The sequence below is a fragment of the Trichomycterus rosablanca genome, chromosome 23 (genome assembly GCF_030014385.1).
Source record: "Trichomycterus rosablanca isolate fTriRos1 chromosome 23, fTriRos1.hap1, whole genome shotgun sequence".
Classification (NCBI taxonomy): domain Eukaryota; kingdom Metazoa; phylum Chordata; class Actinopteri; order Siluriformes; family Trichomycteridae; genus Trichomycterus; species Trichomycterus rosablanca.
The window spans coordinates 5,533,270-5,548,290 of record NC_086010.1 but is presented as its reverse complement, the minus strand read 5'-3'; the positions used below and the strand labels follow the sequence as shown (position 1 = coordinate 5,548,290).

At 39.0% G+C, this 15,021-nt stretch overlaps 1 protein-coding gene across 1 annotated transcript; it reads right to left on the bottom strand.

The window, feature by feature from the left end:
* Positions 1-442: 442 nt before the first annotated feature.
* On the bottom strand, positions 443-13,635 carry dpys (dihydropyrimidinase). Its single transcript, XM_062985257.1, has 9 exons — positions 13,246-13,635; positions 10,987-11,145; positions 10,137-10,316; positions 6,192-6,381; positions 5,674-5,830; positions 5,404-5,545; positions 4,326-4,468; positions 1,756-1,963; positions 443-1,050 (listed from the first exon to the last, which is right to left on the bottom strand). The coding sequence occupies exons 1-9, from the start codon at positions 13,498-13,500 to the stop codon at positions 988-990; spliced, it is 1,497 nt and encodes a 498-aa protein (XP_062841327.1). The 5' UTR covers positions 13,501-13,635; the 3' UTR covers positions 443-987.
* Positions 13,636-15,021: the final 1,386 nt, after the last annotated feature.

The window sequence follows — 15,021 nt, the reverse complement described above, 5'->3', positions numbered from 1 at the left end:
TGTTCAGTTCGTTACTACTTTTGTTCTTGGTCATGATGTATATATTTTTCTTTTAAACTCAATTTTGTTTCCGTTACCATTTTACCACTTCCGTTGTACTGTAAATAAATGTCGATGGTTATGTGGACACTTTTGGTTTTGTGTATTTCCTTTGCTGTGTTTTGGGGTGATTTAATAATGATGTAAGTCTATTGTTTCTTTTAAAATATTAAAATAAATGTGACCTGTGTCACGTTATTCTGTAATTCAGCATTTTATTAACCTGGTTTCAATTCATCAAGATACAATTATGCATTCACTTTATGCATTTTATATCCTGAAGTCCAAAATGTCAGAAAATGTGATCAGAGAGATGAAAAAGATTAACTGAACATAAAAAGTCAAATATAAAAATGCATCTCAGTTATAAAATAAATTCTGCATTATTTATGGGTTAACTGTGTCTGTTAAATAGGTTTATTTAGACATGCACAATTATATTTTAAGCCATAATTTCACAAAATAGAGCAGCTTTACAATGATTGTAATCACTAAAAACAAAATCAAAGTCAAAATTATAAAATTTTACACTTCAAGTTTTCATAGGCATGGGAGGAGTAGCTTAAGTGCAGAGAGATGGCAAGGAAAAGCATGTATGTGAATTTAAACATAATAAAATGGCTGCGGAAGAGGGAATATATCAGTATAAACCTTGCTAGGTCAGGTTAGAGCACAGGGGAGCTGATGTGTCACATAAACAGTGCGCTAAATTCGATTCTGACCAATGCCAAGGCTCTTACTTTAAGGACTTTCTATGCGGATTGAGACACAGTCCACCAGCTTGCCAGCTGAAGCAATATGTATTTTCTATCAGGTGTCACAATATTATTGCATTGTACTTAATATCAACTATATAATTATTGCTTTTTAAAATTGTTTATTTCTATTTTAATTTCTTATTTCTATTTCTAATACAGCAGTGTTCTAGCCTGTTTATTTTAGACAGTTTTATGCAAGAGATATGACTTCTCCACCATATGGCTTCCTGGCCACTGGACTGGGCTGCCCCACCTGAAAAATAAAAACACCAATTACTAGGAAGCGTTTAGCACAAAAGCAGAATGTATGTATTCATACACATACTCTGGAGGTAGCCACATACTCTTCGTATGATGTATTTTGGAAAGCAACAGTAATTTAGAAGAAGTAGAAATGACATTGAGTTGTATTAACTGGAGATCCTGCAATGATGTTAATGTCTAATAAAACAAAGCATATAATAAAAGTGTGTTTTGCAGACAGTCAATTTTACTGAAATTACTGCTGTGTATATTTGTGTTTAACAACTGTGCAACCCTTTGCTGATTCTGATTTACAATGGAAGACACATCTGAATTCCAGGCAAGCCAGTCTAGCAACTGCACTCTCTGATTACTCAGCCAAGCTGCAGCCAAACTCAAGCTAAATAAAAAAGTCATCTATATGGCAGCATATGTTGCACCAAAATTTGTACATAGCTTTTAAAATTTATGGTCCCCTAACAAATGTGCAAGTTACCCATGTCATAGAATTAATACACACTCACACCATGACAGTCACTACTCTTTGTAGTTAACTTTACACTGGCAACAACCTAAAAAAAACCTTTTAGTTTTTAGTTCCAATAAAAAACCTGGAATGTGAATTATTTATATAATATACTGTATAATTATAAGTATTTTGACTGCCCCAGTAAATGAACATAAATAACTAATAAATCTAAGTGTGCGTTCTTACCTCTTCTCTTTGCCTGATTCTCTTGTACACAAAGTCAGCGTAGGGCTTCCGTGGAATAAACCTTCCAGTTCCAGGCTCAGTCAATAAAACACCATTTTCATACACCACTCTCCCTCCTGATATGGTCACTAAAGGAACTCCATGGCACTTCATGCCCTCAAAGATGTTATAGTCCACTGCCTGGTGGTGAGTCTTTGCTGAAATCACTCTACAACACACACACACACACACAGCTGATTTATTGATGAAAAGGTTGCCAATTTAGAGAGATTATGAGATTGTGACAGTTTTTGAATGTTCTTTGGTTACCTTTACATTAAGCAAATGAATGATATGGTTTGGCCAATCCAGATTTGATCAATGTACTTCATTAGATATGGAGCGTGACATTTAAACAGTGGAAACAGAAAAACACTGAAGTGAATTGTGCTTCAGTATCGATCAGTCAGACAGTTCAATCTGGGCTTGAGGAATGTTACCTGGTGTATACTGGGACCTTTTCAGCTTGATGTGATTCGCCTGTGCACCAAGCAAGATTGAAAAGAGATGGGACATATTCAATTTTAATACCCAAGCATTGATATCATTGATATTTTCAACAAGCACAAATAGATGTGAAATTTGGGTAGTGGAATATAACATATAGTTAAAGGTGTATGGTAGTTAAAGGTGTATCATTGGCTATCCTTGTGCACCGGAAGTGCGCATGTAGTGAGTATGCTGGCTGCACGCTGCTCTTACACAAGCATTCAGTTCACATTAGGTGGCACACGATTGGTGCAAGGTTTCGCTCGGCTGCTCACAGATGTGCCGCAGTGAGTCGCTGGCCTTGAGGGACTTTGTCTGAATAAATAAGGAAAGGAAATAGTGCAGCCCATGTACGCAAAACACAACATTATGGCCTTATTTTTATTTTTTTTGCTTCCGCTCATGCACACTCGTATGTCACATTTAACAGTCTGTATGAAAAACAAAACACTTCATTCATTCAATTTATATTCTGTTATGTGATTTATTTTTTGGTTGGTTAGATGTCTTTAATATGTGCTTATATTTTTATAAATTTTGTTCATATGTATAGGTACAGTGTGTGTACATTTGCACTGGAAGTGTATTTAATAACAAAATTAGGCTGAATACTTGTTTCTTGTCCCTGTATGTATGTAAATATGGACACTTATTTAAAGGAACTCTGTATGTGGATGTGTCTGTGAAAGAGAACATGCTGCACGCACTACCATTTATGGTGCTACAGTTTTAACCAATCCACACACTCCTGGTTTGCGTCACAGATTTGGTGACAACACTAGTAAAAGTTTTTCCATCAGCAGAGGCAGCATTTCTGCTCAAGAAAACTACAGCATTACACAATGAGGAAAAGAAACCAAACTGTGATGAATAATATTGACCGCAGTGTGTTGTTGTTATAAAGGACAGTTTTTAAACACCTTAAAGTGGGAACAGAAAATCAGGGTAAACATGGTAAATCATACAGCCTACAGCTTTAGTCATGTGTTCTATTTCTTGGAAGTCTTGCGATTTTAATCGATTCTGCAACAAGTACATACTTCTTCGCCTTAATAAATAAATACATTACTAAAAATAAATCCAACCCCCCAAAAGGGAAACTCTGTTCCTGACAATGCTTATACACTGTGGGGCAAAAAAGTATGTGGACACCTGATCTCATTTCAGAGTGAGGAAATAATCCACACCAGACCTGTTAAACCATGTTCTTATGGACCTCGCTTGTGTATTGGGTATGAGAAAGTGGTTTTAGCAATGGTTTATTTTCCTCAACAACTTTATCCTGGTCAGGGTCATGGTGGATGCGATTTGGCTATGAAACCATTGACACAGGGCAAGAATATGTGTGAGTGAGTAATCGGTCAGTGAGTGCTGTTCTGCAAAGGATTGGCGCTAGTCTTAGTGGCAACAGGCCCACCATGACCAAGACCAGGATGATAAGCACTATATATATACTATAAGTACTATAAATAATGTGGTAAAATGAATAAATATGTAAATAAAGGCAAGTTACTGACCACTCCATTCTCCCAGATGACAGACATGTGATCCTCCACCCCATTGACCCCGTGGTTTTTTTTGGTGAAGTCATCCTAGCCCAGTGCTTTTAGCAATGGTTCATTTCCTTAACAACTTAACTTCTTAATAACAACTCTATCTTGGTCAGGGTCACAGTGGATGCGGTTTGATTAGGAATCACTTGGCACATGGCAGGAACACCCTGGACAGGGTGCCAATCCATTGCAGGGCTTTGGCCACCCCCATCTCAGACGCAGCTAATCATGTCTGTGTATACCTCTGGTCGGCTGATAGCTGGTGGTGGGTTTGTGTTACGTCCATGTAATTAATTTCTATAATTTACATTCTACATACAACTGTTAGCAATGGGTGTGGCTGAGATACCTCAATTTAGTACTTAGGAAGGGTGTCCACTTACTTAGTGTATATGTACGTTTCAAAAAAATATAGGATTTGCTCTATACTGTCAGATGCATCCATATATCACCACAGTTTGTAGAGTGTGTGCAGTAAATATGTGTTACCTGATAGCATTTGGATCCCAAATAACCAGGTCTGCATCAGAGCCTTTGGCAATCCTCCCCTTCTGCGGATAAAGGTTGAAGATTTTGGCTGCGTTGCTGCTGGTCACGGCCACGAATCGATTTTCATCCATTTTGCCACTGTGCTAAAGAAAGCAAGCATTAACACAGTTGGAGCTTTGCTTAAACCTCCCGGGACTTCATTACCCTTTACTCATGCTCTGGACTAAATATGTGCCTGGAACGTGACTCCTGATCCATGAATCAGACCACAGTATTTTTATTTTCAGCACAGTGTTCAATCAACTGTTGAAAACGTTCACCCTGATTAATCTGAGATTATCTAAAACAGTGCTATCTGGTGAACTACATTAAAAACTATTACTTATTTATCACATGTTGTAGTATCTACCTTCAACGGGCATTAATAAATAGGGCTTTAAGTGGGAGGCTGTGGGAGGTGTAGCATATACACTCATTCACTGTCTGTTTACCACTGCTTTATACTGGTCAGGTTTGTGGTGGGTCCAATTCATTGGGTAAAAAACAGGAAACACCACGAACCTGCCTGGCCAGGAAACTGAACCCAACCCCTGCTTGTTGTGAGGCGGCAGCACTATGCACTGCACCACCATACCACCCCTAGTCGGGCTGGAACAGAAAAGGTCCTTCCATAAACTGTTACTGCAAAATTAGAAGCACATAATTCCTTTTATATAATTGATTTATTATTCCTTGTTGCACTTTTTGTGGCCAAAACACATGCATTTAAAAACTAGAAGGGGTGTCCCAATCTCTTGTCCATATAGTTTATAAATAGAACTGCACTTTTTAAATTTAAAAGCATTGTGTAACAATATGTTTGATCATTGCCTGTGACTGTCTGTGATGAGTTTGGTATGTTTTCCCTGTGCTGGTTTCCTCCATGTGTGAGTAAGTGAATGGGTCAGTGAGTGCTGCTCTGCAGTAGATTGGCACTAGTCTTATACCAAGACCAGAATGATAAGAACTATATAGAAAGTACTGTAAATAATGTGGTAAAAATAAATAATATGTAAGTAAAGAAAGTAAAGTTACTGACCACTCCATTCTCCCAGATGACAGACATGCGATCCTCTACTCCATTGACCCCATTGGGGATTTTGGTGAAGTCGTCCTTGCCCAGTGCTTTCTGACACACTGAGAATGTGCAGTTATCAGTCCCAGTTACATTCAGATCATCACTAAAATGATAGGTTAGTATAATAGGCCATTAGTACTTTTATCTAATCTATAATGGCATTAATGGGTACACTATTCAGATATTTCAGATTTATTATGTTTCTGTGTTCTAGTAAAATGTGGTGCATACTTGGCAAGCAGGTCCATCAGGTAGCCAGGTGTACTAGGATCTGGCCTCAGTGGGGGTCCCATAACAAATCCTGCAGCATGTGCCCAGTCATTGTGCCAGTAATGAGTGCCATCCCTGCCAAGGCCAGCTGCTATGGGCTCACCGAACACCACTCGCCCTAATGTAACATGTTTAATAAAATCACCGGAGATGTGAAAACCAATACAGGAAATACAATACATGATAATTTACCTATGCAGTAAAAATAACTGTCCTTGTACTCTCAAGCTAATTATTTATAATGATTTTTTGAGAATAATAATCTGTGTTAATATGACTGCAACATGCAGTTGCTGCAGATTTATCAGCTGCACATGCACATTGTTAATCTTAAATTACACTCAATTAAAATAACCTTTACATTAACAAGTTTAATGTGTTAATAAAATGAGATTTGTGACATTTGTTACATGTGGTTGTTGCATTGCCTCAGATTGTCAACAGATCCCATGATTAGCATGCTAACATCCCTTACCTACCATTTCTGCGAGCATTGGCCACCACTTTAGCGGCGGATTTGCTCATGACATGCACCACATACAACGGACAGTTTGCAGCATGGGCAATGGTGATGGCACGCTGGGTTGCCTCTGCTTCTACCTCCTCAGGGCGGCACAGCTCGTGACCCTCGGGGCCTGTAATACCCAAAGATAACATCTTTTTGGCCCCCTACAATGACACATAAAGTAGTGATCATTCATATATACAGTACATTGCACATTGGTAACACTAGCAAAACACTGTTTATATGTAAGGATGTTAGTTTGCAGAAAAGCTGTTCTTCAGTTGAATTATTTGCTCATATAGATGTTTTGCCCAGTGACAAAATACAACAAATCCTTGTTTATAAACAACTGAGCTTTACGTAAATTTACCCTTTATACTCCCATAATTTATATACACATACTATACTGTACTAATATATTGTAGCGTCGGCACAGGCTTTACCCAGAAAGCCTTGCGGCAGTGGTGTCTAAGCTCACCGTAGCCGTGTATCCCGTTGTTGGGAGTGGGGTGGCTGCGGTGAGGGTTGGGTAAGTAGCTTATATGTTTGTCTGCTGTATGAATGTATGTGTGTATGAATGGGTGTCTGTCCCTAAACCACTGAATGAACTGCCAAAGGCAGCTCACTCGCGGCCCTGACGCTATCCTTCCTGCTCGCCGGCGCCACAATATACTCCTTATAATATAATATAATAATTAGAGATGCATGAGTACCGATACTGGTATCGGGTATTTGCCCGATACCGCGCTCATTAACTGGTACTCGTACTCACAAACGAGGCTCCGATACTAAACATCCGATACCTGCACGTTGCTGTGTTATGCCTAGTTCACACTACACGATTTATGCCCTGATTTTCGCTCGCCGGCCTGTCGGCGCTAGATTTACCGGCTCGGGAGCAACTCGGCGTTCACTCGGCGATCAAAACTCGGCTCTCGATCGCTAAGTGTGAACTATCCAACAACTCGATCCGACCGGCTCGCCGAGCGCTCGGCGACCGGATCGAGTTTTCTAGCACGTCAGATATCTGATCTCAGTTGTGCGACTGGGAATGAGTGACATGTCGAACAGCCAATGAGAACGCAGGATACGGTGTGAGGGGAAACGCAGGAGAGGAGTGTAAACAGGTGGGACAGGGGGATAATATAGTTTATATCAGAATACACTGGCACACACTCGTTTTACAGTATTTCTGACCTGATCGTCCTCTACAAAACATAACAACAAAACACCAACATTGCAAAAATATTTATTAACCTCCAACTCACTACAGAACAATCCATGCTATCCGTGTTGCCAAATCCACTCAGATTCATTTATTTTTCCTCCTTGATTTCATCACGTCAGCGCACAAACACTTTGATCACTCGCTACTTGTTGACGTGCATTTTTGGACGTGGTATCATTAAACTTCTCGTCACTTCTCACGTGTGTTTTTGTTAAAAAAAAAAAGGTATTCTTAATAGGTATTGGTATCGGTATCGGCAAGTAGAAAAATACATGTACTTGTACTCGGTTGGGAAAAAATGGTATTGATGCATCACTAATTATTATATGTGATTATATAATATATCTTATTTATACTTTTATTTTATTTTATCACATTATTGCTAGTGTCCCAACTTAGAGTATATTTACAATAGGCAATAAAGTTCATAAGCTTTTTTATGCTGTTTTCAACTAAACACCTATAAAATACAGTTATTTGGATAAATCATACTAAAGTCTAATTCACGAGCATTGTTAAAACCAAAATGTTGCAAACCACAAACTGAAGAAGCCATGAAGGTTTTATTCTGAATTTCTGAGCGAACTACAGGACAACACACAGGCACTACATTTCCCATAATGCCCCAGCATCTTTCAGCCTGTAACACGTTCAGTCAGACACAGTTTATTTCGTTCTGTTCGCAGGGATTAATGTGAATACGTGAATAGTTAAAGGAAAGTCAGCCACGCAGCTCATAGGTAATGATAGCTTATAGATACATGTCTGGCCAGCAGCTTATGTGAGATAGACGAGGAGAAATTAAATCAGGACCTGCAGAAGGTAACTTGCCTAATTACACACGTTCCTCACACTTTCAGTGCTGTGTGTCAGGTGTATGTCAGGGGAAGAAATGTGGATTTGGTTTTTGCGAACGATGGTGCAAAAATAGATTTAGAATAGACAAGAAGGTCCTGGGTTCGATCCCCAGGTTGGGTGGTCCGGGTCCTTTCTGTGTGGAGTTTGTATGTTCTCCCCCTGTCTGTGTGGGTTTCCTCCGGAGGCTGCGGTTTCCTCCCACAGCCCAAAGACACACAAGTGAGGTGAACTAGAGATACAAATAGAAATACCGTTCCAAAGTGTGTAAAACTCACTGTGTCAGTATAACCAGATGTATTGAAAAGCCATTGATATACTGATATATTAATACAAATATATCAATATTTGTATAGGATTACCATATACACACAGAAGTGTGCATATACTGTATGCCATGTGTAGTTCTGATGCTGGTCATTTTAAAAGACTTAATAATGCGAGAAATGTGACAATGAGACATATCCAAAGCTACAGGTAGCATCACTATTATTATTATTGTTATTATTATTATTATTATTATTATTATTATTATTATTATTATTATATCAAACGTTCATTTCTGTGTAAAATGTCACTGACAGTATTGACAGTATGGCAAGCTGTAGCCTAGTGGTTAAGGTACTGGACTGGATCACTGCTGAGCTGCTGCTGTTGGACCCTTGAGCAAGGCCCTTAACCCTCAATTGCTCAGACTGTATACTGTAACTGTAATGTAAAATGCCGTAAATGGATATAAACCTGGAAAGTCACAGAAAGTTTGATGCTTCATTTGGATGGACAGAAGATAAGGTAAGAGCTGTTACCCTTTTTTTTGTTTACTTTTGACACACAAGGGTGATTATTTTTCTTTGTACTATCATGGAAAGCATTTTTGATGATTTTTTAAATATATTTAATCTCATTTTTTTAAAACATAGTCATAAAAAGTAGTCATAAGAACTCTTGTATTTCAGTGTTTCATGTTACATGACATCCAAGGAAACAATGTAAATCTAATCTGGGGGAATAGCTATGTAAATGGAAAAAATACTCTTATTAACCAAAATATGTGTTAAATTTAACAAACAGCGACCCCAAACGGATGCTACAGCTAAAATACATCATGACTTCTGATGAATAAAAGCAGGTGAATGTGCTTGTAAACTGTATTCAAACAGTTTTGCTTAAACTTACAGATATACTTTGTTAATAATATTTATTGTAATAAGACTACTGTATGTAAATTTTTTATTGACTTGTCTATTAGTCAAGTTTGTATATGTAATACAAAAACAAAAATGGACTATTTTTCCTCAGACTGTGTGTATCTGGTGACCTCCACTGGTAAAAGCTGTTCAGTCTTTTAGCCTCTTACCTTTTCTTTGTTTGAGTAGGCTAATTTTATCACATTACATAAAGCCCCACCACTGCCAGGTTGCCACTGTTGGGCCCTTGAGCAAGGCCCAATATACTGTCACAGTACTGTAAGTCACTTTGGATAAAAGCGTCTCCTAAATGCAGAATGTAAAGTTGCAGGTTTATGTAGGTTCTTGTAGCTTGCCACCATACGTAAGAAAATCTGCATTAGTGGACATGCCCCCAGTGTAAATGTGAAATAATGGGTAAAACGTGCACAGCTTGGTTAATGTGTAAGAACCTTGGTTATGAGACCACTTTTAACATTGTTCCAGACCTCTGAGTAGTTACTTATTTACTTTTTGCTCCTGTAATTCCTTTCAAACATTGAATGGGAACGGCAACGTGGACTTTGGATTCACCGTTTCAAAGCATGTCATAGAGAAAACAAATCCAAATACAAATAGGTAGTAGTGTCATTTGTGAACCTCTGCTCACCTCAGCTATCAGATCCCCGTTCTCAGCGTGGACTTGTGCGATGGCCCCAATCTCTTTACAGTGAGAGAAAGCAGTGTATAGTTCATGATCACGTAGCATGAAGACATCTTTATATGCCATAAACATCTTGAAAGAGTTCACTCCCTTCTCACGAACGAGAGTCTCCATCTCCCGCTTCACCTGTAATGGATCATTGCTGTATTATTTCAGAATTAATCTTTGAATCATGTTTAATTCAACAGAATTCATTTTAATCACTGCCACATTTATTAAGTAAGGTGTTTATACTTCTACCTGTACAATCATACCTGTCCAAATGAATGTTTCATATTGATAATACTTAGTATTAAATGGTTACATGGGTGAATGTGCACTGTTTGGTCAAAAGTAGGTGGACACCCCTCCTAGTTTGAGTTCTTGTGTTTCAGCCATTGCCAACAGGTGTATAAAATCAATCGTATAAAGTAAATGATATGATTTAAACTTAAATCACTTTAAACTGGCTGCAGTTTGTGGAAGGCCGTTACCTAATCAAGTGTGTTTTAAAGACACAGACCCCCCTGACCCCAATAAACATATTTGTTTAGCTGGAATGGCTATTTTGAGCTAGGCCTTAATGCCCATGGTTTCCGAATGGTAAAGCAAGTCAGTTGTGATCAAGGACGGATTAAGGATAGTATGGGCCCCTGGGACAGCTATTGTGATCTCATGTGGCTTAATGTGAAAGCGAGGGTTGGAGGGTTGGGTCAGGAAGGGCACCCCGTGTATCTGGTGTAAACTTATTTGACCGTTATAGTGGCCCCTAGAAAAGCTATTGTAAGGTTTTGCTATTTAACATTTAGCGACATACACTGTCATCCCACCAGGTAACGGCTACATGCAGGGAATAATCACAGCAAACTTTTGGGTCAGCAACGCTTCTCCATCTGTCATACGCCTCCAAAAGAGAAGCGCCCTTCTGCGGGATGACAAAATCCAAAATCATGGTGGTTCCTCCAGCTACTGCCGCCTGCAGAGACAGAAAAACACACTATTGTGTGTCTGGAACACAGAATAAAAAGGAGCACACAATACATTTTAAAAACACATTGCACCATGATGAGTTGCATGAGATGATAATAAGTACCCAGTTTTCCCAAGTTTTTCAGTTTGACTTGACTTTACTCAATTTAAAAAACCTCAGTCTGTCACCATATGTCAAAAGAGAAATTGTCTGGATTGTCATATGTAATTGAATAATTTAAAGTTAAAGCTTTTGGACCCTGACTATCCACAGTATAGCAAGCTGTACATCATCAGGGGTTTTAAGTAATCCTTGATTTTGTTTTTTGTCTATGTGATTAGCTAAACGTAACGAGACCACTGGCGCTATTTGTATGGACACAGAGAATAATGGGCAAGAAATTGTGAGGTCATGTCACAAAGTAAAAATACGGTATAGATCCACCACATTACTGATCTAGGATTCTGAATGTATAATTTTGATTCAAAAGAAGCTTTTTTCAGGATGTATTTGTAAATAAATATATGGGGAATATATGGGCAGTGTTAGCTCAGCAGTTTATATACTAGAGAGCCGTTGTAGCCTAGTAGTTAAGGTACTGGACTGGTAATCAGAGGGTTGCTGGTTCAAGCCCTACCACTGCTAGGTTGCCACTGTTGGGCCCTTGAGCAAGCTCCTTAACCCTCAGTTGGTTAGATGGTATACTGTCACAGTACTGTAAGTTGCATTGGATAAAGGCATCTGCTAAATTCTGAAAATGTAAATGCTGGACTTGAAATCAGAAGGTTGCTGGTTCATGCCTTTGGCAGGTTGCCACTGCTGTGCACTTGAGTCCTTTAACCTTTACTTACTTACTGCTTAAATTGTTAAGTGTCAAAGGTTTGGATAAAAGTGTCTGCTAAATGCTGTGCAATCTTTACTGTACTTAATTTTATTTATTTCTAAAGTTTCAAGACAAAAAAAATCTCCACAGCATTTATTCTACAGGGTGGGCCATTTATATGGATACACCTAAATAAAATGGGAATGGTTGGTGATATTAACTTCCTGTTTGTGGCACATTAGTATATGGGAGGGGGAAAACTTTTCAAGATGGGTGGTGACCATGGTGGCCATTTTGAAGTCGGCCATTTTGTATCCAACTTTAGTTTTTTCAATGGGAAGAGGGTCATGTGACACATCAAACTTATTGAGAATTTCACAAGAAAAACAATGGTGTGCTTGGTTTTAACGTAACTTTATTCTTTCATGAGTTATTTACAAGCCATTCAACTGGCCCACGACGACCAATCCACTAGGAAAGCTGGCACGTTCCCTGAGTTTTTCCAGCAAGATGGTGCACCACCATATTATGGGTGTCAGGTCCGAGCATTCCTAGATGAACAGTTTCCTGGAAAGTGGATTGGTCGTCGTGGGCCAGTTGAATGGCCCCCAAGGTCTCCCGATCTGACCCCCTTAGACTTTTATCTTTGGGGTCATCTGAAGGCAATTGTCTATGCTGTGAAGATACGAGATGTGCAGCACCTGAAACTACGGATACTGGAAGGCTGTGCTAGCATTTCTTCTGCGGTGTTGCTATCAGTGTGTGAAGAGTGGGAGAAGAGGGTTGCATTGACAATCCAACACAATGGGCAGCACTTTGAACACATTTTATAAGTGGTCAGAAACTTGTAAATAACTCATGAAAGAATAAAGTTAAAACCAAGCACACCATTGTTTTTCTTGTGAAATTCTCAATAAGTTTGATGTGTCACATGACCCTCTTCCCATTGAAAAAACTAAAGTTGGATACAAAATGGCCGACTTCAAAATGGCCCCCATGGTCACCACCCATCTTGAAAAGTTTTCCCCCTCCCATATACTAATGTGCCACAAACAGGAAGTTAATATCACCAACCATTCCCATTTTATTTAGGTGTATCCATATAAATGGCCCACCCTGTATACCTGATTTAACTGTAAATAAAACATATGCAGAAAAATTCTTTAAAAATCTATATCAACAAAAAAAAACCCTGAAACCAAAACAGAAGTGAAAAATAATACAAAATTCAAAAACCAAATAAAAAAAAAATCCCAATAATAATAATGCAGAAATGTTGTTACCTCAGTACCTGTACGGAAATCATCCACAGCAACGGTGCCCATAAACTGCAGCTCCATATGTGTATGTGTATCGATTCCTCCAGGTAGTAACAGTTTCCCCCGGGCGTCCAGCACTCGCGTCCCCTTTCTATCCACCTGCAGCTCGGGTCCCACGGCCTGAATAATCCCATTCTCAATGTACACATCTGCAAACTCTGATCGATCCTCATTCACAACCTTTCCTCCTTTTATTAAAATCCCACTCTGGCTCGTCATCGTGAACACCTTAATGAAACTGTAGTTGTGACGCTCAGGTGAGCTTGTAGGTTTGTAGATTTAAATCTAACCTAGGTGAAGTGACTTTTCTTCTCTGGTAATAAAAGTAACGTGTGTTTGTGGCAGCAGCAGGTCGTGACAGCAGCAGGTGGACGGGTTGTGGGGGGAGTTAGAGTTGTTCTTTGGAATTTAACTGTTCCAACCTGTTTGAAGTTGTGGAATCTGGACTCAAACCATCTGAAGTTTTTTTCCCTTTTCTGTCAGTCGATCCCTCCCTCTCCCTCATAAATGTATAATCTAATGCACTTATTTCTTACAAACCAGCACGGTGGCTCAGTGGGTAGCACTGTCACCTCACAGCAAGAAGGTCCTGGGTTCGATCCCCAGGTGGGATGGTCCAGGTCCTTTCTGTGTGGAGGTTGCATGTTCTCCCCGTGTCTACGTGGGTTTCCTCCGGGAGCTCCGGTTTCCTTCCACAGTCCAAAGAAGTGCAAGTGAGGTGAACTGGAGATACAAAATTGTCCATGATTGTGTTTAACATTAAACTTGTGAACTGATGAATCTTGTGTAACCAGTAAATACCGTTTCTGTTATGAATGTAACCAAAGTGTGTAAAACATGATGTTAAAATCCTAATAAATTAATATTTTGTGTAATTATGTAATTATTTTGTGCAGTTCGGCCCTTAATGACAGCTACTTATTCATTTAAATGATTTGCTTGTTAAATATATCTGGATATTTGATGTAATCGTTCAAATTCATCCCAGAGGTGTTTAATTCTGCTTGAAGCTTGAGGTCAGAGCTCTTTGTAGAACTTGTTAAGTTATGAACCTTATGAACCTCACTTTGTGCACAGGGATACCTTTATGCCTTCCCCTGAAAATGTTGCCTCATGTTGGAATCATATATTTTATTCTATATAATTGATTTAATATATCTGTTAGCAATGAATGTTACTGAAAGTTAAGGGGTGCCCTTATATTTTTGGCCTGTTAGTGTACACTGGAGCTTGTGTTCCTCGTGTTTTCTGTAACGCTGCTATTTGGCCACATGAGGGCGCTGTTTTTGCAATAATCGGAAAAGCGCTGTTATTACTCGAATGGCAGAAAAAGCATCAGTCGACTGATTTGTTCTTATTTAGTGTTATGAATAAAATATAATAAGTATTCAGCAATGCTTCACAGCAAATAGGGTCTGAGATTGATTCCCTGGCTAGGTGATCAGAGTCCTTTCTGTGTGGAGTTTGCATGTTCTCCCTGTGTCCATGTAGGTTTACAAGTACAAGGTACAAAGGCACGCAGTGAGGCTAATTAGAGCTACTTACATTACCATAAGTGTGAGTATGTGTGTCTGTCTGTATGTGTTTCCGTTCTCTTGCCAAATCAATTGGACCCACTGTGACCCTGACCAGAATAAAACAGTGGTAAAACAGACAGTAAATGAAGGAATAGTCAGCAAATAGTGTTCAAACTTTACCATAAGACTGTGTTTGTGTGTGTGTGTGTGTCTGTCTGTCTGT

Bases quoted from the DNA above. Each gene is read 5' to 3' on its own strand.
- dpys (XM_062985257.1), bottom strand. From the start codon at position 13,500: ATGACGAGCCAGAGTGGGATTTTAATAAAAGGAGGAAAGGTTGTGAAT. The intron at 10,317-10,986 runs GTATGTCGCTAA...GATCCATTACAG, and splicing joins TTACCTGGTGGGATGACAGT to GTGAAGCGGGAGATGGAGAC. The intron at 4,469-5,403 runs GTCAGTAACTTT...TGCTTTCTTTAG, and splicing joins TCATCTGGGAGAATGGAGTG to CACAGTGGCAAAATGGATGA.